This window comes from Neophocaena asiaeorientalis, unplaced genomic scaffold (assembly GCF_003031525.2).
Source record: "Neophocaena asiaeorientalis asiaeorientalis breed wild unplaced genomic scaffold, Neophocaena_asiaeorientalis_V1.1 scaffold150, whole genome shotgun sequence".
NCBI lineage: Eukaryota > Metazoa > Chordata > Mammalia > Artiodactyla > Phocoenidae > Neophocaena > Neophocaena asiaeorientalis.
Genome location: NW_020176571.1, coordinates 9,253,490 through 9,275,498, shown reverse-complemented (window position 1 = coordinate 9,275,498; position 22,009 = coordinate 9,253,490). Strand labels below are relative to the sequence as shown.

Here is a 22,009-nt window from a genome sequence, read left to right as displayed (position 1 = left end):
TTAGTTGCTCCGCGGCACGTGGGATCTTCCTGGACCAGGGCTCGAACCCGTATCCCCTGCATTGGCAGGCGGATTCTTAACCACTGTGCCACCAGGGAAGCCCCCCACAGAGGATTTTAATCCAAGGAGCCAGGGATGTGAATCTATTCAGGGATCTAAGAGACTCTGCTCCATCCCCAAGAAAAACACAACCTCCTTTCAAGCAGGACTTCCCTTTCAAAGCCATCCATCCTCTTGTTTCTTTGTTGATTTTTTTAAAGTCATAAATAATGGTTACCTCAAATTAAGGACAACCAATGAATCTGCCATGGAATCACCACTGTCAGTTTCTTACCTATTAGGAAGATCTTACTAAATCTATAAAGTCTGTAACCCAAAAAGGTCCTCAAGGAGTTTCAATTTTTTTTTAATAATATTTATTATTTCCCATTTGGTCTCACGAAACACAAGCTGAGACTGCAGAAGCATCACTGTTTTTAGATCTAGAAGCTCCTTTCCTTTACAATCACAGGTCAAGGGCTTCATTAGCCCAGTCCTTGACTTGCAGCTGAAAAAAGCACACGTCTGTGTGAAGGGATAGGAGAACATATCTTACTAGCGTCAGGAGCAAGGAACCAAAGCTGAAGAACAGTCCGAATCTTGACATCAGCACTTCAAAAATATTCTGCAGGCAACGATGTTCTAACACACGGAAAGGGGGATGAGCACTGAGTGAGCTGGGCAGATTCTGGACACAATTCTGATGGATTTCGGCCTGCAGCACTCTGGAGGGAGAGGTCCCATTCTCTCCTTCAATCCTCTTTACAGAACAGAAAGCAGAAGTCAAGTCTTTATAAAAGAGATTAATGGCCTTTCCGTTTCTTCATTTTTCCTCCAGCCACCTTGTTCCTGACACCGATTGCACCCTCCCTATCGTCACCGTCCCCAGCAGCCTCCCACGAGCGCTTCTTCTTCTCTCCATGCTCCCTTAACTCCTGCAAGAAACAGAAAGGATGGGATTGAAAATGAATGGCTGTCACTGACAGTGACACATCCTAGTCTCTGCTCCTTAAAATCAAACACTAAGTAACTCCCTAACACCTCACATTAGCAAAGGAATAAGACCAAAATCCCAAGATACAAAAATGTTAATCTTATTAGTAATCAAAGACAGGAAGATTAAAACAATAAGCTATTATTATTATTCTGGCAAAGATTTAAGAGAATGGTAATACCTAGACCTGGTCAGGTGTGCGGACAGTCACATACACTGTCGCTCATCGTGTAAAAGTGCTTTAGCTTTTCTAGGGGGGCAGTTTGACATTATGTATGAATTCGAATTTTAACTGTGTATTCTCCTCCACCCAACAATTGATTCTACTTCTAGGAATTTATTCTAAGGAAACAAGACAAGTGTGCAAAGCTGTACATATCAGGATGTTCAACAGAGTTCTAGTTAAAATACAAAAAACCGGGAAAAGCATAAACACACATCAATGTAAATCACATTATATATTCATGACAGAATTCTCTGTAGCCATTAAGAAATGATCCCATGAGAATTCTAAGATGCTAGTGTCTAAGATATCAGTTTCTAAACTTGCAAGCAGTGCTATTTTTAAAAAACTTAATTCTCTCCCCTCAGATTACCAATTTTCAAAACATTGGAAAGTAATAAAATATACCTAATGCAAAGTCTAGAAGACCCAATTTAGTTTCCCTTGACGAGTCAGAAGGCAGTTAAGGACCTTGCAACAACTCCAAGAGATTACTCCTGCCACTGGTGTTTAGGAAAGTTTGGTAACTGAATCGATTCAGGGCTAAGACACAGCCTAGATGACATTTTTTGAATAAAGTTTAAAATGTGGAAAAAAAAAAAAAGAAGTGATCGCATGATTCTCTGCTAGTTCAAATAGAAAAATGATATACATTTAGATAAAGTCATATACAATTAGATAAAGTCTAATTATGGCTAAGGAAAGAAAAACAGCCAACTGTTATCAATGGTTTTCTGCGGGGGATGCCTTCGTGTTTCACTTACTATTTTAATCCTTTGTGTATTTTCTAAAAATGTTTCCCAATGCACATGTAATATTTTTATAAACAAAAATACCAAACAAAGAATTCCATGTGGGGAGAAAAACAAAAACAAGTCCACACCTCAGCTACTCAGAAAGCACCCCACGGGCGAAGTTTCTTCACCCCTCAGACCAGCACCCCAGAGAGCAGACGGCACTTGCAAGGGGCTCCTTTAGAACCTTCTCATCGCCACTCCTACCGCCACCGCTACTATCAGTAACTACGCTGTTTACATCAGCTTGATCGATGCTCATAAAACCCTGTATTCAAGGTAACTATTTATTCCCCATCTACAAATGAGGAACTGATTCTGAGAGGTTAGACACCGTGTCCAAGCTCACAGTTCACAGCTGCACCTCCTGATCTGATCTCAAGTCCAAAGGTTTCTTTTGCCTCATGTGAAACATGAACAGTGGCTGGGAATGTGGTCACTGTGGTCAGACCGAGTCCAAACCCTGACTCAACCATTTAGTCGTACAGTCGAAAGCAAACTACCTACATCTGCACTTTAGTATGCTCATCTTAAATTTGGAATCAAATATTCCAAGTTGAAGATTAACACAATAAAGTGTGTTGCATGTAAGTTAATTTCATTTGCTGGTGAGAAAATGCATTGCATACCATTCGGGCAAATCTTTGGGCCTCAGACACACGTTCTGTCAGCATCATAACCTCGTCATCCTGGGTTGGAAAGACAGGCAATTTCTTCCCAATTAAGTGTTCTATGCGCTGGAAGAGTTCCACGTCGTATCTGAAAAAGGAAAATTGCCATGGCTCTGGCTGGCTGACAATGCATATGTCTGTCCATTCCAAAACTATGATGCAACAGGGGCCACAGTTTTCAACAATATCGAACCTATTCCTTTTCAGAACCTATTCCTTTTCAGAATACTAACTAAATGCAATCTTCTGTGCACAGCCCAGCAGAAAACCACCCAACATACCCCTTACTCCCAGAAAAGCCCTGGGTACATAACAATTTATTCCCTAGAAAACAAAATCAGAAATAGTTATTGTAATACTGTGAGTTGAGGGAATGGTCACTGTTCTCTGGCTCCAGCATTTAAAAGAAATAACAGGGTTTTTTGTGTGTGTGCTTCTATATGCCAAGTACTATACAACACATATGTAGTATAGTATATGCTCTTTACATATACAGCTCCAGTCTTCATTAAAACCCTGCTAGATCGGTATTATTATTTCTATTTTACAAACAATGAAGGCGAGATGAGGGAGGTTAAGTGACTGTTACAGTACGTGGTGAAGTCAGGTTGCAAGTCTGTCTGCCCCACAGTTCTGCTCTTTTCTCTACATTGCTCTGCCCCAAAGTCAGGTCACTTACTGTGTGACAAAAGTAATAGACTTCCCAGAGCGCCCTGCTCGAGCTGTTCGACCTACTCGATGGATGTAATCCTGAAACAAAAACGGTAAGTAACTTTGAGTTAGCTGGAAGATGAATTAAAAACTGTATGTAAATTCTTCCTGCAAACCTTTGAAAGAAAACAGATTTGTGTTGGAACGTGGAGAGATGAACTGGCAATCTGTTACAGAGATAAATCTACTTCGCTTTTCTTATTCTCCTCACAGCACAAAACTGACCCCCTTTTTCCTTTCTTTTATATAAAGACAAATCTACAAAGCAAATCTCCATGGACATAGCACAGGCAGAGGAAAATGGCACTAGATCTAGAGGCAGACCTGGGTCACAGATCTGCTTTTCCCACCGACCAGCGACACAACTGTCTACAAGTCCAGAACTTCTCTGAACCCTGGTTTGCATCTATAAAACAGGGACACAAATACATGGCCAAACTCACACGGAGTTACTGTGAAAATCATGAGACAGGACCCTGTCTACAGCGGTTTAATACGAAGTCGAGACACACTAGTTGTTCACAACTGGGGTCAGTTTCATCCTCCCCAGCGGGCATTTGGAAATGTCTGGAAATATATCTGGTTGTCACAATGTCACCTGTGAGTAGAAGCCAGGAATTCTGCTAAGCATCCTACAATACAAAGGACAGCCCCGCAATGAAGAATTCCCAGACCAAGGTGTTAACAGTGCCGAGGCTGAGAAACCCTGGGATACACTGAGGACCACAGGCTGCCATCTCTCTTCAGACAGGCCGACAGAGGTGAGCACGCAGTGCGTCTACGCCTCCGACGGTGAGCCTCTAACCCCTCTCCTGGGCTCCTTCACTCACATTCAGTAATATCAGATCCACAGGCATGTGCAAGATGAGGAGAATGAAAAGATCTAGGGCTTTCCCTATTTTTGACACTTAACTAATCAAGGACACACACACACACCAAAAAAACTCCAAGACTGTAACTAAGGAAAGACAGAAAACATTCCATTAAGAAATACACTTTGGATACGATGGAATAGTATTCGGCCATAAAAAAAGAATGACATCTTTCTATTTGTGACAACATGGATAGACCTTGAGGGTATTCAGCTAAGTGAAATAAGTTAGACAGAGACAAATACTGAGATCTCACTTATATGTGGAATCTAAAACAAAAACAAAAAAAACTGAGCTCACAGATACAGAGAACAGATTTGGTGGTTGCCAGAGGCAGGGATGGGTGTGTGTGAAATGGGTGAAGGAGGCAAAAGGTACAAATTTCAGTTATGAAATAAATAAGTCATGGGGATGTAATGTACAACATGCTGACTCGAGTTAATAATACTGTACTGCATATTTAAAAGTTGCTAAGGGAAAATGCTAAGGGAAAATTCTCATCATAAGAAAAGAAATGCGTAATTATGAATGGTGACAGATGTTAACTAGACTTACTATGACCAATCTGCAATATATACGAATATTAAATCATTACATTTTACACCTGAAACTAATACAATGTTATATGTCAATTACATCTCAATTTTTAAAAAAAGAAAAGAAAAGGAGGAAGAAGGAGGTGGGGGAGAGAGAGAGAAAGAGGAAGGGAGGGAGGGAGGGACGGAGGGAGGGAGGGACGGAGGAAGTGAAAGAAAGGACAAGAAAGGAAAGAAAGGGAAGAGAAGGGGAAAAGAAAAGAAAAGAGAAAAGAAAAGCACTTTGGGGCTAGAAAGTCAGGTCAGCAACAGGACTCACCTTGGAATGGGTGGGAATGTCAAAGTTAACAACTACATCCACATGAGGTATGTCCAAACCACGGCTTGCAACATCAGTTGCTAAAAGAATGGAACGAGCTTTTGCCTTAAATTTATTAAGGGATCCTAGGCGCTTGCTCTGAGACGATGAAAAGAAGAAATTTTAATCATCTTGAAAGAATTTTAATCTTGAAAAACTTGGAATCCAAGACATATAAACTAGACATACTAAATAAATACAAGAACCAAGAGAGACATTTTTAAAAGGATGTTTCCCCCTTAGTCTGAACTAGGCTTCACAGGCCAAAAGGAAACATGGAAGAAATAAAAAGATATTTAAGACTAAAGCTAGAAAGTACTAACATGAAACAGAGTTTGTTAAACATAACAGAAAGATAATTGAGAACTAATTTACTCAAAGTCTTTAGAGACGAGAGTCACTATTACCATGAGGGCTGAATAAATCAACTCAATAGCTTCCATCCCAGACAACTACCTGTGGAATATTTTAATTTGAGCCTCTTGCTATCCTGAAAGGAGGAAGTAGCATCCAAAGCAACACTTTAATGCCCATAAAATCAGGGCAACTATGGGAAGATGCATTAATGTCATGTGTTGCTACTGCAGAAATCTCCTGCTACAAGAGTTAGCTTTCTCATGCCTCAGTTCCCCACTAATGATTCCAAAGAATAGTTACCTGACTCATCTGTCCATGGAGGGGAATGGCAGTGAATCCAAGATTTCGGAGTAGCAAAGCTGTCCTCTGAGTATTGTTACAGGTGGTGCAGAATATCATAAAGGAGTTTCCAGCCAATTCATTTAGAATATAAACCAGGTAGGTATCCTAAGTCACAAAGCCAAAATAATATATGTAACTGAACCTGGAAGAAGGTTGGCGTCCTGGGCATATAAATTACGTAAAAGACTAAGCCCATAGCTGCTTCTCAGTTATCCAGACCCCCAGCCGCCAGCTTTGCACTCCTTAACTGGCATTATCATTATCATCTCTGTGAACCATGAGTTTCACACACAGCCTGAAGCCGAGCACAAGGAGATCTGTACTCAGCAAGCACGCAAAGTCCTGACATCAAAGCACAAAACTAGGGTCCTCTGTCCATAAAAAAGCCACATAATAAGCAGGCAAAAGAAAAACTACCTCAAGGATGGGGTTAGAAAGGGAGTGTATCATGACTTCATTACTGTGGTTTAATATGTTGTGAATTCCCGGAATGTTTGACTTTATCAGTGATAAAATAAAGCACGGCATGAGCTCTAAAACAAATAGAAAGGACTCCAATCTGTAGCACAGCTCTTAGCTAATCAAGAGTTGACACATTTTCAGATGTCTTGGTAAAGAAGGAGAGGGAGAGGCAGGAATGATCAAAGCAAACACTTTACCTTGAACTTAGAAGGAATAAAAAGATAATATTGCTGTAACTTTTCAACCGTCTGGTATTTAGAGGAAACAGCACACTTCACAGGATTCTTCAGCGCTGCTCGCTGCAGTTTTTGCACCTGAAGAAAGAAAACCTAGAATAGTGCACTGATTCCTAAATACTCTGTGTTTATTATTGTCACTCTGACTGTTTCTGTTTATCAATTCTTATAAAGAAGAAAAGAGAAGTCCTAGAAAAGTTCACCTTCTTGGTCATCGTAGCAGAGAAGAGAAATGTTTTCCGATCTCGGGGAATCACTTTAAGGATCTTGTCAACCTAAAAGGCAGAAAGAACAACGGTACCAACATAACATTTAGACTGGACACCTGCAAATGCTGCTTGTGAAGGAGATGAGGGGTAACAAACTAAATACATCACTGTGGGGATTTGGGGACTCAAAACTTTGATTCAGTTCAGCTAAAACTGACTATTTACTACTTGATACCATACCAGATGCTACCAAAAAATAATGCCAGTCAGAGAAAAGCACCATTTAAATCAGCAGAGCAGAGCTAATCTAAGAGAAAAGTAAAGAATAAGCATTAATCAACTAAATAAGCTATGATGAATGGGTCATCAAAGAAAAGATGGAAGAGGCTGAAATCAAATGAAATGGAAAAAGAAAATCTGGTTTTGGTATTTCTCATCTCTGAAATCAAAGTCAGTCTATATGTATGTATGTATGTATGTATATATACATGTTTTTTGCCCAACTGTCTTTTTAAATTGAAGTATAGTTGATTTACAGTGTTTCAGGTGTACAGCAAAGTGATTCAGTTACACATACATACATATTTACACTTTTTCAGATTCTTTTCCATTATAGGTTTTTACAAGATATTGAATATAGCTCCCTGTGCTATACAGTAGGTCCTTGCTGTTTATCTATTTTATATATAGTAGTGTGTGTATGTTAATCCCATATTCCTAATTTATCCCTCACCCCCCAAGTCAGACTATATTTGAAAGAGGATGCTGAGACTATTTACAATACCCAAGAGATGGAAGCAACCTAAACGTCCATCAACAGATGAACAGATAAAGAAGATGTGGTATATATACAGAATGGAATACTACTCAGCCTTCATAAAGAATGAAATGATGCCATCTGCAGCCACATGGATGGACCTAGAGATTATCATACTAAGTGAAGTCAGACAAAGACAAATATCACATAATGTCACTTATATGTGGAATCTAAAATATGATACAAATGAACTTATTTACAAAACAGAAACACATTCACAGACACAGAAAACAAACTTATGGTTACCAAAGGGGAAAAGAGGGAAGGATAAATTAGGAGTTTGTGTAGGTATATGTATATACACACATACATATATGTATATATATACACATATTTATATATGTATGTATAACTGAATCACTTTGCTGTACACCAGAAACACAACATTGTAAATTAACTATACTTCAGTAAAAAATTAATTAAATTTAATTAAATTTAATTTAAAAGCAACAAGCACAGGGAAATATAGCCATTATTTTGTAATAATTTTAAATGGAGTATAATCTACAGAAATACTGAATCACTATGCTGCACCTAAAAATAATATAATAATATAAATCAACTATCCTTCAATAAAAAAGAAAGAAAAAATAAATAAAGAGGATGCTGAGGCGGACAGTGTAAAGAGCATCAAGAATGAAAAAAGCAGCAGAGATGCTAAATTAACCAACAATGGTTAAGTGCTCCACAAAAGCAGGTATGCAATGAACCAGATTTTGAACAGATTTTGAGATGCTCTAGGAGGAGGAAAGTTGAGCTCACCTCTGTCTCAAAATCCATATTCAATATTCGGTCCGCTTCATCCATGACCAAGTACTTGAGAGCTCTTAAGTTGAAACCTTTTGTATTTTCCAAGTGGTCAATTAGTCGACCAGGAGTTGCTAACAAGAAAAGTTGAGGAGAGAGGGCAATGTTTAAGAAAAAGGACAGAAAGAAGGTGACCACCCCCTCCCAACCAGAATTTCAGAAATTAAAAAAAATTAAATCCATTCTTTGAACTCTTTCCGCACAAAGAAGTTGCACCCAATATCAGCAGATTTTCTCCAATTCATCATCACCAGTGTCTTCTACCATTGTCATTACTCACCTATTACTATATGCGGCTTTTTGGCCAGGGCCAGAGATTGAGACATTGAATCAATTCCACCTACAATCACAGCTACAGAAAGAAAAAGAATATTGAAAAGAGATCCTTAATTTTTTTCCATAGTTCACTGTAAAGCCAATGACACATTTCTACTTTCATTTTTCTTCCCTTACAACTTTCCCCGAAGCTAAAATACCAAATCAGCCCTTTAGGTCAATGAACTTATGTTAACGACACTTCCTTCCATTCTCCTTTCACACTCATTCTCAACCTGTGAAGAAATTCTGAAGATTCCCTTCCTCTCGACACTTACCACATTGCACCCCAATAGAAGACCCCAGGGCTTCAAACTGCTCTGAGATCTGAAAGGCTAGCTCCCGAGTGGGGGTGAGAACTAAGGCAAACAAACGCTGGGGCGTCTCCAGCAGCACATTCAGAATGGGCAGAGCAAAGGCCCCTGTCTTCCCAGAGCCGGTTTCCGCCAGCCCAATAATATCACGACCTAGAAGACAAAGAAAACACCTAATAGCAAAGAAATGCTCTCTGCACCATTTCCACATTATTCCACAAGGACCCAATGCTGGCACAAAGTAGACCACGAATAAATATTTGATGAATTCAGGGGAGGGGGAGGTTGATGAGACAGAAGACACGGTCTCTGTCTTAAATTAGCTCAAAATCCAGGGGTGAAATACACAAATATGTTCTAATATGATAGGTCCCTACAGGGTACAGTGAGAACAAAACGGAATGAGCAACCTACCGCCAGGAAGAGTCAGGAAAGGTTAACAGAGGTGATGAGTAAATTAAATCTGGAAGTAAGCAAAGAAGGAAAGGAAGGGCAGTCCCTTATGAGGAAAGATGCTTTAAAGAACACAGCATGGGACTTCCCTGGTGGCGCAGTGGTCAAGAATCCGCCTGCCAATGCAGGGGACACAGGTTCAAGCCCTGGTCCGGGAAGATCCCAAATGCCATACAGCAACTAAGCCCATGCACCACAACTACTGAGCTTGCGCTCTAGAGCCTGTGAGCCACAACTACTGAGCCTGTGCTCTAGAGCCCAAGCTCCACAACAAGAGAAGCCACTGCAATGTGAAGCCTGCACACTGCAACGAAGAGTAGCCCCCGCTCTCCACAACTAGAGAAAGCCCGCGCACAACGAAGACCCAATGCAGCCAAAAATAAATAAATTAATTTTAAAAAAAGAACACAGCATGAGTTCAGAGAGGGAGAAGTACAACGTGGCCAGAACACAGAAGTCAAGGGGGAAAGGGAGAAGAATAAGGAAACCCACAGCCATGCTAAGGAGTTTTGACATCTTCCTGTAAGAGAGAGGAACTGAAGGATTTTAAGCAGGGAATGTTATTCATTAAGAAGATAAACCCCAGGCCTGATGGCATAAGAAGGACCCAAGGAGCTTAACAGTCCAGCCATTTACACTGCTCCTTCTGAGGGAAGAATGCCAGAAGTAATACCTTAAGAATGGGTCCCCATGGTTTGTTATCACCCATCAAGCCATAACTGAGAAGATTTGGCAATCAGTTTCGAAGCCAAGAGCACCGCCTCTATGCTGCAGCTCCCAAGGTAGCTGAGCATGAGGACAGCACCCAGTGGGAGGCCTTCCTGTCCAGTAACGACTTCCACAGTTGACTGCTGAGGCTTCCTCACCTAGAGAATAACCCCCTTTCCCTGAGGTAACCTGAGTATGACTCTCTTCCCTACAACTTAAAATGAACTAAAGTGCAGAATGGGGAACACACAGGAAAATCAGAGCTCAGTTAGGGTGCCAGGGGAGCTATGATGGTGGTCTGAATGGAGGCCAGCCGAAGTGAGAATTACAAAGTACGGAAAGAGGTCCGTTGAACCAGAGAGTTGGCACCGCAGGCAACACCTTTGGTATTTATGCCTTATGTCTTTTTCGCACCTTAATTCACTGGCAAGCATCCCTCGTACCAAGTCGAGCCAAGTGGCTGACAGGGTCTTGGTGCTCTGGCTGGGTGTCAGGCCTGAGCCTCTGAGGTGGGAGAGCCGAGTTCAGGACACTGGAACCCCAGAGACCTCCCAGCTCCACGTAATATCAATCGATGAGAGCTCTCCTAGAGATCTCCGTCTCAACGCTAAGACGCAGCTCCACTCAACGACCAGCAAGCTCCAGTGCTGGACACCCTATGCCAAACAACTAGCAAGACAGGAACACAACCCCACCCATTAGCAGAGAGGCTGCCTAAAATCATAAGTTCACAGACACCCCAAAACCCACCGCCAGATTCGGACCTGCCCACCAGAAAGACAAGATCCACCCTCATCCACCAGAACACAGGCACCAGTCCCCTCCACCAGGAAGCCTACACAACCCAGTGAACCAACCTCACCCACTGGGGTTAGACGCCAAAAACAACAGGAACTATGAACCTACAGCCCAAACACAGTAAGCTAAGCAAAATGAGAAGACAGAGAAACACACAGCAGATGCAGGAGCAAGATAAAACCCCACCAGACCAAACACATGAAGAGGAAAACAGGCAGTCTACCTGAAAAAGAATTAGAGTAATGACAGTAAAAATGATCCAAAATCTTGGAAATACAATAGAGAAAATAAAAGAAACATTTAACAAAGATGTAGAAGAACTAAAGAGAAAACAAACAATGATGAACACAATGAATGAAATTAAAAATTCTCTAGAAGGAATCAATAGCAGAATAACTGAGGCAGAAGAACCGATAAGTGACCTGGAAAATAAAACGGTGGAAATAACTACCGCAGAGCAGAATAAAGAATGAAAAGAATTGAGGACAGACTCAGAGACCTCTGGAACAATATTAAATGCACCAACATTCAAATAATAGGGTTCCCAGTAGAAGAACAGAAAAAGGAAGGGACTGAGAAAATATTTGAAGAGATTATAGTTGAAAACTTCCTGAACATGCGAAAGGAAATAGTCAATCAAGTCCAGGAAGCAGAGAGTCCCATATAGGATAAATCCAAGGAGAAATTCACCAAGACACATATTAATCAAACTATCAAAAATTAAATACAAAGAAAAAATTAAAAGCAGCAAGGGAAAAGCAACAAATAACATACAAGGGAATCCCCATAAGGTTAACAGCTGATCTTTCAGCAGAAACTCTACAAGCCAGAAGGGAGTGGCAGGACATATTTAAAGTGATGAAAGGGAAAAACCTACAACCAACGTTACTCTACCCAGCAAGGATCTCATTCAGATTCGATGGAGAAATCAAAAGCTTTATATTCAAGCAAAAGTTAAGAGAACTGAGCACCAAGAAACCAGCTTTACAGCAAATGCTAAAGGAACTTCTCTAGGCAGGAAACACAAGAGAAGGAAAAGACCTACAATAACAAACCCAGAACAATTAAGAAAATGGTAATAGGAACATACATACTGATAATTACCTTAAATGTAAATGGATTAAATGCTCCAACCAAAAGATACAGACTGGCTGAATGGATACAAAAACAAGACCCGTATATATGCTGTCTACAAGAGACCCACTTCAGACTTAGGGACACATACAGACTGAAAATGAGGGGATGGAAAAACATATTCCATGCAAATGGAAATCAAAAGAAAGCTGGAGTAGCAATTCTCATATCAGACAAAATAGTCTTTAAAATAAAGACTATTACAAGAGACAAACAAGGACACTACATAATGATCAAGGGATCAATCCAAGAAGATATAACAATTGTAAATATTTATGCAGCCAACATAGGAGCACCTCAATACATAAGGCTAATGCTAACAGCCATAAAAGGGGAAATCGACAATAACACAACAATAGTAGGGGACTTTAACACCCCACTTTCACCAATGGACAGATCAACCAAAATGAAAATAAATAAGGAAACACAAGCTTTCAATGATAACACTAAACAAGAGGGACTTAATTGATACTTATATGACATTCCACCCAAAATCAACAGAATACACTTTCTTCTCAAGTGCTCATGGAACATTCTCCAGGAGAGATCATATCTTGAGTCACAAATGAAGCCTTGGTAAATTTAAGAAAATTGAGATCGTATCAAGTATCTTTTCTGACCACAATGCTATGAGACCAGATATCAATTACAGGAAAAAAACTGTAAAAAATATAAACACATAGAGGCTAAAAAATATGCTACTAAATAACCAAGAGATCACTGAAGAAATGAAAGAGGAAATCAAAAAATACCTAGAAACAAATGACAATGAAAGTATGACAGACCAAAATCTATGGGATGCAGCAAAAGCAGTTCTAAGAGGGAAGTTTATAGCAATACAATCCTACCTCAAGAAACAAGAAAAATCTCAAATAAACAACCTAACCTTACACCTAAAGCAATTAGAGAGAGAAGAACAACAACAAAACAACCCCCCAAAGTTAGCAGAAGGAAAGAAATCATAAAGATCAGATCAGAAATAAATGAAAAAGAAATGAAGGAAATGATAGCAAGTATCAATAAAACTAAAAGCTGGTTCTTTGAGAAGATAAACAAAATTGATAAACCATTAGCCAGACTCATCAAGAAAAAAAGGGAGAAGACTCAAATCCACAGAATTAGAAATGAAAAAGGAGGACTAACAACTGACACTGCAGAAATGCAAAGGATCATGACAGATTACTACAAGCAAGTATATGCCAATAAAATGGAAAACCTGGAAGAAATGGACAAATTCTTAGAAAAGCACAACTTTCTGAGACTGCGCCAGGAAGAAAGAGAAAATATAAACAGGCCAATCATAACCACTGAAATTGAAACTGTGATTAAAAATCTTCCAACAAACAAAAGACCAGGACCAGATGGATTCACAGGTGAATTCTATCAAACATTTAGAGAAGAGCTAACACCTATCCTTCTCAAACTCTTCCAAAATATAGCAGAGGGAGGGACACTCCCAAACTCATTCTATGAGGCCACCATCACCCTGATACCACAACCAGACAAAGATGTTACAAAAAAAGAAAACTACAGGTCAATGTCACTGATATACATAGATGCAAAAATCATCAACAAAATACTAGCAAACAGAATCCAGCAACACATTAAAAGGATCATACACCATGATGAAGTGGGGTTTATCCCAGGAATGCAAGGATACTTCAATATATGCAAATCAATCAATGTGATACACAATATTAACAAAATGAAGGATAAAACCATATGATAATCTCAATAGATGCAGAAAAAGCTTTTGACAAAATTCAACACCCATTTATGATAAAAACTCTCCAGAAAGTAGGCATAGAGGGACCTAACCCTTTAATAAAGGCCATATATGACAAACCCACAGCAAAAATCATTCTCAATGGTGAAAAACTGAAACCATTTCCACTAAGATCAGGAACAAGACAAGGTTGCCCACTCTCACCACTCTTATTCAACATAGTTTTGGGAGTTTTAGCCAGAGCAATCAGAGAAGAAAAATAAACAAAAGGAATCCAAATCGGAAAAGAAGAAGTAAAGCTGTCACTGTTTGCAGATGACATGATACTATACATAGAGAATCCTAAAGATGCTACCAGAAAACTACTAGAGCTAATCAATGAATTTGGTAAAGTAGCAGGATACAAAATTAATGCACAGAAATCTCTTGCATTCCTACAGACTAATGATGAAAAATGTGAAAGAGAAATTAAGGAAACACTCCCATTCACTACTGCAATAAAAAGAATAGAATACCTAGGAATAAACCTACCTAAGGAGACAAAAGACCTGTATGCAAAAAACTATAAGACACTGATGAAAGAAATTAAAGGTGATACAAACAGATGGAGAGATATACCATATTCTTGGATTGGAAGAATCAACATTGTGAAAATGACTATATTACCCAAAGCAATCTACAGATTCAGTGCAATCCCTATCAAACTACCAATGGCACTTTTCACAGAACTAGGACAAAAAATTCACAATTTGTATGGAAACACAGAAGACCCCAAATAGCCAAAGCAATCTTGAGAAAGAAAAACGGAGCTGGAGGAATCAGGCTCCCGGACTTTAGACTATACCACAAAGCTACAGTAATCAAGACAGTATGGTACTGGCACAAAAACAAGTATAGATCAATGGAAAAGGGTAGAAAGCCCAGAGATAAACCCATGTACATATGGTTACCTCATCTTTGATAACGGAGGCAAGAATGTACAATGGAGAAAAGACAGCCTCTTTAATAAGTGGTGCTGGGCAAACTGGACAGCTACGTGTAAAAGAATGAAATTAGAACACTCCCTAACACCATATACAAAAATAAACTCAAAATGGATTAAACACCTAAATGTAAGCCCAGACACTATAAAATTCCTACAGGAAAACACAGGCAGAACACTCTATGACAGCAAGATCCTTTTTGACCCACCTCCTAGAGAAATGGAAATAAAAACAAAAATAAACAAAGGGACCTAATGAAACTTCAAAGCTTTTGCACAGCAAAGGAAACCATAAATAAGACGAAAAGACACCCCTCAGAATGGGAGAAAATATTTGCAAATGAAGCAATTGACAAAGGATTAATCTCCAAAATATACAAGCAGCTCATGCAGCTCAATATCAAAAGAACAAACAACCCAATCCAAAAATGGGCAGAAGACCTAAACAGAGATTTCTCCAAAGAAGGTATACAGATTGCCAACAAAACACATGAAAAGATGCTCAACATCACTAATCATTAGAGAAATGCAAATCAAAACTACAATGAGGTATCACCTCACACCGGTCAGAATGGCCATCATCAAAACATCTACAAAAAATAAGTGCTGGAGAGGCTGTGGAGAAAAGGGAACCCTCTTGCACTGTTGGTGGGAATGTAAATTGATACAGCCACTATGGAGAACAGTACAGAGGTTCCTTAAAAAACTAAAATTAGAACTACCATATGACCCAGCAATCCCACTACTGGGCATATACCCTGAGAAAACCATAATTCAAAAAGAGTCATGTACCACAATGTTCACTGAAGCACTATTTACAGTAGCCAGGACATGGAAGTAACCTAAGTGTCCATCGACAGATGAATGGCTAAAGAAGATGTGGCACATATATACAATGGAATATTACTCAGCCATAAAAAGAAACGAAATTGAGTTATTTGTAGTGAGGTGGATGGACCTAGAATCTGTCCTAGAGTGAAGTCAGAAAGAGAAAAGCAAATACCGTATACTAACACATATATATTTAATCTAAAAAAAAATACAAAACGGTTCTGAAGAATCTAGGGACAGGACAGGAATAAAGACGCAGACGTACAGAATGGACTTGAGGACACGGGGAGGGGGAAGGGTAAGCTGAGATGAAGTGAGAGAGTGGCATTGACATATATACACTACCAAATGTAAAAGAGATAGCTAGTGGGAAGCAGCTGCATAGCACAGGGAGATCAGGCCATGCATGCTTTGTTACCACCTAGAGGGGTGGGAGACGCAAGGGGGAGGGGATATGGGGATATATGTATACGTATAGTTGATTCACTTTGTTACACAGCAGCAACTAACACAACAATGTAAAGCAATTATACTCCAATAAAGATGTTAAAAGTCATAGATAAAACTTACTGAAATTATTTCTTACAATTCTTTAAACAGGCATTTAAAATTGTTACTGTTGATTATATTCAGAGAAATAGGACAGATACTCTATTTGCATAACTTTTGCTCTCAGTTTGGAACATGAACAACAAAATGCCGTGATTAATGATTTTTACTATTCTTTTTGTTTTCCTGCAGATAGCTGGCATAAAAATGAGCTATCAAGCACATCAAGTTGAAGTAAGTAGGAATAAAATACATCAAGTTGAAGTAAGTAGGAATAAAATACATCAAAATCCTTAAGTTGAGTCAACTACAGAGTCAGAATATGATACTCCACTGGACAAATTTGCATCCAATTTTGGGGGGCAATTTTTGGTCATCAAAATAAGTGCATTTCCCATTAAGTTGGCAATAAAGCTTGAGGAAGAAAGATCATATTGTTTACTGTAAAACTGATACGATAAAGATTATATGAGATCACATGTATAGATACAGATATGTAAACTGTGATGGGATTTCAAATAACAGAATTATGAATTTCAAATTTTCGTTTATATGCAATAAAAGTTGATAGTACAGTATCGATCCAAATCTCTAGGCCATAGGCAGATAACCTGCTGTTAACATCAGTGACTGGAATTTTGTTTAAATAATAGCTATATAATTAGGACCACATTGCCTGACAAATGTCTGGCACATACAGCTTCCTAGGTTTCACACACCTTGGAGAGAAAGAAGGAAACATCTAACAAAAGCTGATAATAGCCAAAACAATGTGGAACAATAAGACCTTCCTTCCTCCCTCCCTCCCTTCCTTCCTTCCATTCTTCCATTTATTTTTTTGTCTTTACGTGGGAGAATATGTGTTAAGTGAGCTCTCTGATGTCTTGCCTTGAGGCTCATTTTATGCTTCTAAAACTGAATAATGGGATGGCACACCAGACTGCAGTGGGGAATTTTCCTTTGTAATCAGAGCTCTGAGGAGATATGTTATACTGTATCATATTAGAAAAATTAAAAAGGTCATCCATGCCTTTCCCGACTATTCTGTTCTCCCTTAGTGGGCAAGAGTCGAATTTCCTGAGGAAGGATGCTCTCTGTCAGGCAGACAACCCAATGCCCAACCAAAATAAATGAATAAACAGATTAATTAATTAATCTAAAATAAATCAAAGGCTCAACTTTGCTACTTTATCACAGACTGCCTTTCAACCTTAAACACCAGGCTCTGCCTGGGGATCTCAAGCCCTCTTTAGGTGGTTTTTCAAGAGCTGCTTCCGTAACACTAGGCCTGACGTTAAATGTTACGTGGCTGGTTAGAGACTGAAAAACCATCAAGCTGTAAAAGTCTATGTTGTTGCCGAGACTCCAGAGGACTAAGCAGTATTGGATAATAAAATCAAGTTGTATGAGAATTGGAACATTACAAAGCATTACAACATGAAATTCTAACTTATTTGAATCAACACATATACGATTATTCACAAAATAACCTCTCTCGTGTTATTTTGTTTCTATAGACCTTTGGAATCATTCTTATGTAGAAAATTCATAGGTGTGATGTACACAATTTATTGTTTCTGCTGGTGTTAGTACTGTTGACCTGTTACTTGTTCTCATCATATTTTCCATGTACATTTTTGCAAATATAAATGTAAAGTTCACGTATTCCCAAAATTGTTAAAAATATATTGAATACATTTTCTTTCTTCATGCGACTTCCAAAACAAAAAAGGAAAGAGAAATTAACACAACATTGTAAATCAACTATACTTCAAGAAAATAAAAAAAATAAAAGAAAGTAACAAAAGAAAATGTGATTGACACAGAGGTTTCTAGCTTGGGAAACTCAAAAGCCATATAAGAGATAAGGGCTACAGGGAAATTAGTTCTGGTGAGAAAAATAAGGACTCTGTTTTGGACATAGGGAACTTGAGATTCCTGCAGTAAGCTTAGAGAAAAGTATCTAAAAACCAGTTGGACATACTTGTTTGGAGCTCAGCAAAGAAGTGTGGGCTAGAAATATAGACGTGGGAGCCATAAGCATCTGACCAGTGCTCATGTGTGCTCCCCCAGGGGAAGACACATTAGAATAAACTATTAAGTTTTTTAAAAATTAATTATTATTATTATCTTTTTTTACATTTGGCTGCACTGGGCCTTCATTGCTGTGTACGTGCTTTCTCTAGTTGCGGCAAGCAGGGGCTACTCTTTGTTGCGGTGCACAGGCTTCTCATTGTGGTGGCTTCTCTTGCTGCGGAGCACGGGCTCTAGGCACGCAGGCTTCAGTAGTTGTGGCTCACGGGCTGTAGAGTGCAGACTAAGTAGTTGTGGTGCATGGGCTTAGTTGCTCCACGGCATGTGGGATCTTCCCGGACCAGGGCTCAAACCCGTGTCCCCTGCATTGGCAGGCAGATTCTTATAAAAAAAAAAGGAAAGAGAAATTAACACAACATTGTAAATCAACTATACTTCAAGAAAATAAAAAAATAAAAGAAAGTAACAAAAGAAAATGTGATTGACACAGAGGTTTCTAGCTTGGGAAACTCAAAAGCCATATAAGAGATAAGGGCTACAGGGAAATTAGTTCTGGTGAGAAAAATAAGGACTCTGTTTTGGACATAGGGAACTTGAGATTCCTGCAGTAAGCTTAGAGAAAAGTATCTAAAAACCAGTTGGACATACTTGTTTGGAGCTCAGCAAAGAAGTGTGGGCTAGAAATATAGACGTGGGAGCCATAAGCATCTGACCAGTGCTCATGTGTGCTCCCCCAGGGGAAGACACATTAGAATAAACTATTAAGTTTTTTAAAAATTAATTATTATTATTATCTTTTTTTACATTTGGCTGCACTGGGCCTTCATTGCTGTGTACGGGCTTTCTCTAGTTGCGGCAAGCAGGGGCTACTCTTTGTTGCGGTGCACAGGCTTCTCATTGTGGTGGCTTCTCTTGCTGCGGAGCACGGGCTCTAGGCACGCAGGCTTCAGTAGTTGTGGCTCACGGGCTGTAGAGTGCAGACTAAGTAGTTGTGGTGCATGGGCTTAGTTGCTCCACGGCATGTGGGATCTTCCCGGACCAGGGCTCAAACCCGTGTCCCCTGCATTGGCAGGCAGATTCTTAACCACTGGACCACCAGGGAAGTCCCAGAACCATTAAGTTTTGTATCTGTATATGCCTAGGTCCCATGCCTGGAAATTCAAATTCAGAAGGTCTACGTTGGAGCCCAGAAATCGCTAGTGTTTTAAAAGTTCCACAGGTGATTCTAATGAGCACTGGCTGAAACTCACTGATGCAGACAGTATTAAAGCTTCAGGACTGGGTAAGAAATCTTAGTAACATTTTAGAGTGAGAAAAAAGGATAAAGGCAGAATTAACACCGCAAGGCAAAGGGAAAAGCCAAAAGAAACTGAGAAAGAGAAAGCTAGAAAAACAGGAGAAGACAACAAACCCCCTCGTAGAAAGTAAGCTCCGTAAAACTGGAGAATTACTGTTTCAAAAACCAATAAGCCGCGCTTCCCTGGTGGCACAGTGGTTGACAGTCCACCTGCCGATGCAGGAGACGCAGGTTCGTGCCCCATCCGGGAAGACCCCACATGCCGCGGAGCGGCTGGGCCCGTGAGCCATGGCCGCTGAGCCTGCGCGTCCGGAGCCTGTGCTCCGCAACGGGAGAGGCCACAGCGGTGAGAGGCCCGTGTACCGCAAAACAAAAAACAAAACCAATAAGCCACAAACTTTTTATTTTTAGGGACCATATTTTATTTCACTTGTATGCAAAGCAATAGCTCTCAAAAGTGGTATTTAATTGAATATGTGTAACTTCATACTGAATCTGAAACAGGCCACACACTTAATTTCAACCTACCCTGTAAGGCCAAAGGAATAGCTTCAATCTGGATCTTTGTTGGCTTTGTCCATCCCAACTGGTCACAAGCTTCACACAACACATCTGTCACACCCTTAGAATTCGGAAAAACACAGTTTAGCAAAGGAAAACACACACTCACCTCCCACATAATTAAATGACTGTTAGGGCCGCCTTGCTGGTGATATGTGCGTCCGCTACGCTTTGATTCAAAAGGTTTTTGTTGTCAGTCTACCCAGTCTTCTCCTTAACTCTGAGAACTGGGACAGGAACTGAAGACTTACCAATCACTCTCCACTCGCCGGGGCCAAAGCCAAGTTCTTGGCCTGCGTTACTTCATTTAATCTAAACAGCTCTATGCGGTACTTATCATAATCCCCAATTTACAGATGTGGAAAGTGAGGCACCGAGATAACTTGCCTCTAGTCAGCGACTGGGTCAGAATTCAATACCGGTTCATCCGAATCCAAAGCCCAAGATGCACAAAATTCGGATTCGCCGCATGGGCAACACCCTGCACAGACACAACGGTGCCACACCGAGGTGGAATTCAAAAGGGCAAATGGGGGCTCCCGGGCACCGGCCGCCCTCCCACCACCCAAACCCGAGCTTCGGACACCCCGGGGGAAACCTGAGCTAGGCCCCGGCTGTTTTTTGCACACCAGCGGCCTGTATCGAAGGCAACCGGACTCTGCCCGCGCCTGGCGCCAGTAGGAAAAAGGGAAACCGGCGTCATCTACACTTACCAGGTCTTTAAATGTTTTCGTTTCCGCCTCCTCCACCGCCATCTGGGGCACCTCTGCCGGTGAATCGCGCTCCTCGGACGCCGCCATGCTGTCCGCGGGCTCCGGAAGTGGGTCGGCGGCGCGCGGGATGCTGGGAAATGTAGTTCTCGTTCTCCCGGGTGGCGTGTTGTGGGCGCCCCCTGCGGGCTTGGAGGGGTTTCGCGGAAAAGCAGTTTAAAAAAAAAATTAGGTATGGGTATAAGCGTTTGGAGTTGCGGAGCTGAGCCAAGTGCAGAAGGGCCTGATGACCAGAACCTCTAATCTGCCCTTTAGGTCCCTTTAGAAAGTTTTCCCCACCTTTCACAACCGCTGTGTTCCTCCCTCTTCTAACCATAGAGTTTTGAACATGTTCATATTACAGTACTATTTATTTATTATAAATATTATTTCATTCATTTATCCAATAATATCTTGAGAGGGCTTCCCTGGTGGCGCAGTGGTTGAGAGTCCGCCTGCCGATGCTCTTGAGAGCCTACCATATGCTAGGGCTATGCTAAATGCCTACTGAACAGGACAGCGACCTCTACCGTCATGGAGAAGACAGATGATAAATAAGTGATCACAGATCATTTCAATTTGTGGAAAGTGTGATGATGCAACAGATATAAAAACGATAGAGATTTGATTTGCATTTCTCTAATAATTAGCGATGTTGAGCATTTTACATGTGCCTGTTGGCCATCTGTACATCTTCTTTGGGGAAATGTCTATTTAGGTCTTTTGCCCATTTCTCGATTGGGTTTTTTGTTGTTGAGTTGTATGAGCTGTTTGTAAATTTTGGATCATTCATATGTGGATCTAAAATATGACACAAATGGGGACTTCCCTGATTGACCAGTCGTAAAGAATCCGCCTTCCAACACAGGGGACGTGGGTTCCATCCCGGGTCGGGAAACTAAGAGCCCACGTGCCGTGGAGCAACTAAGCCCTCACGCCACAACTACTGAGCCCGAGCACCTCAACTAGAGAGCCCACGTGCCGCAGACTACAGAGCCCACGCGTTCTGGAGCCCATAACCAGAGAAAGAAAACCCGCACGCCACAACTAGGGAGAAGCCTGTGGTGCTGCAACGAAGATCCCGTGTGCCACAACTAAGACTGATGCAGCCAAAAATAATAAATAAATAA

The 22,009-nt window shown here is 40.5% G+C and overlaps 1 protein-coding gene across 1 annotated transcript; it reads right to left on the bottom strand.

The window, feature by feature from the left end:
• Positions 1 to 407: 407 nt before the first annotated feature.
• Positions 408 to 20,946, bottom strand: DDX47 (DEAD-box helicase 47). The gene is made up of 12 exons (XM_024733489.1): positions 20,844 to 20,946; positions 20,098 to 20,191; positions 9,022 to 9,210; positions 8,709 to 8,780; positions 8,384 to 8,502; positions 6,799 to 6,870; positions 6,557 to 6,673; positions 5,856 to 6,002; positions 5,160 to 5,297; positions 3,401 to 3,471; positions 2,680 to 2,809; positions 408 to 974 (listed from the first exon to the last, which is right to left on the bottom strand). Exons 1-12 carry the CDS (start codon positions 20,928 to 20,930, stop codon positions 843 to 845), a joined length of 1,368 nt encoding a protein of 455 aa, XP_024589257.1. The 5' UTR covers positions 20,931 to 20,946; the 3' UTR covers positions 408 to 842.
• Positions 20,947 to 22,009: the final 1,063 nt, after the last annotated feature.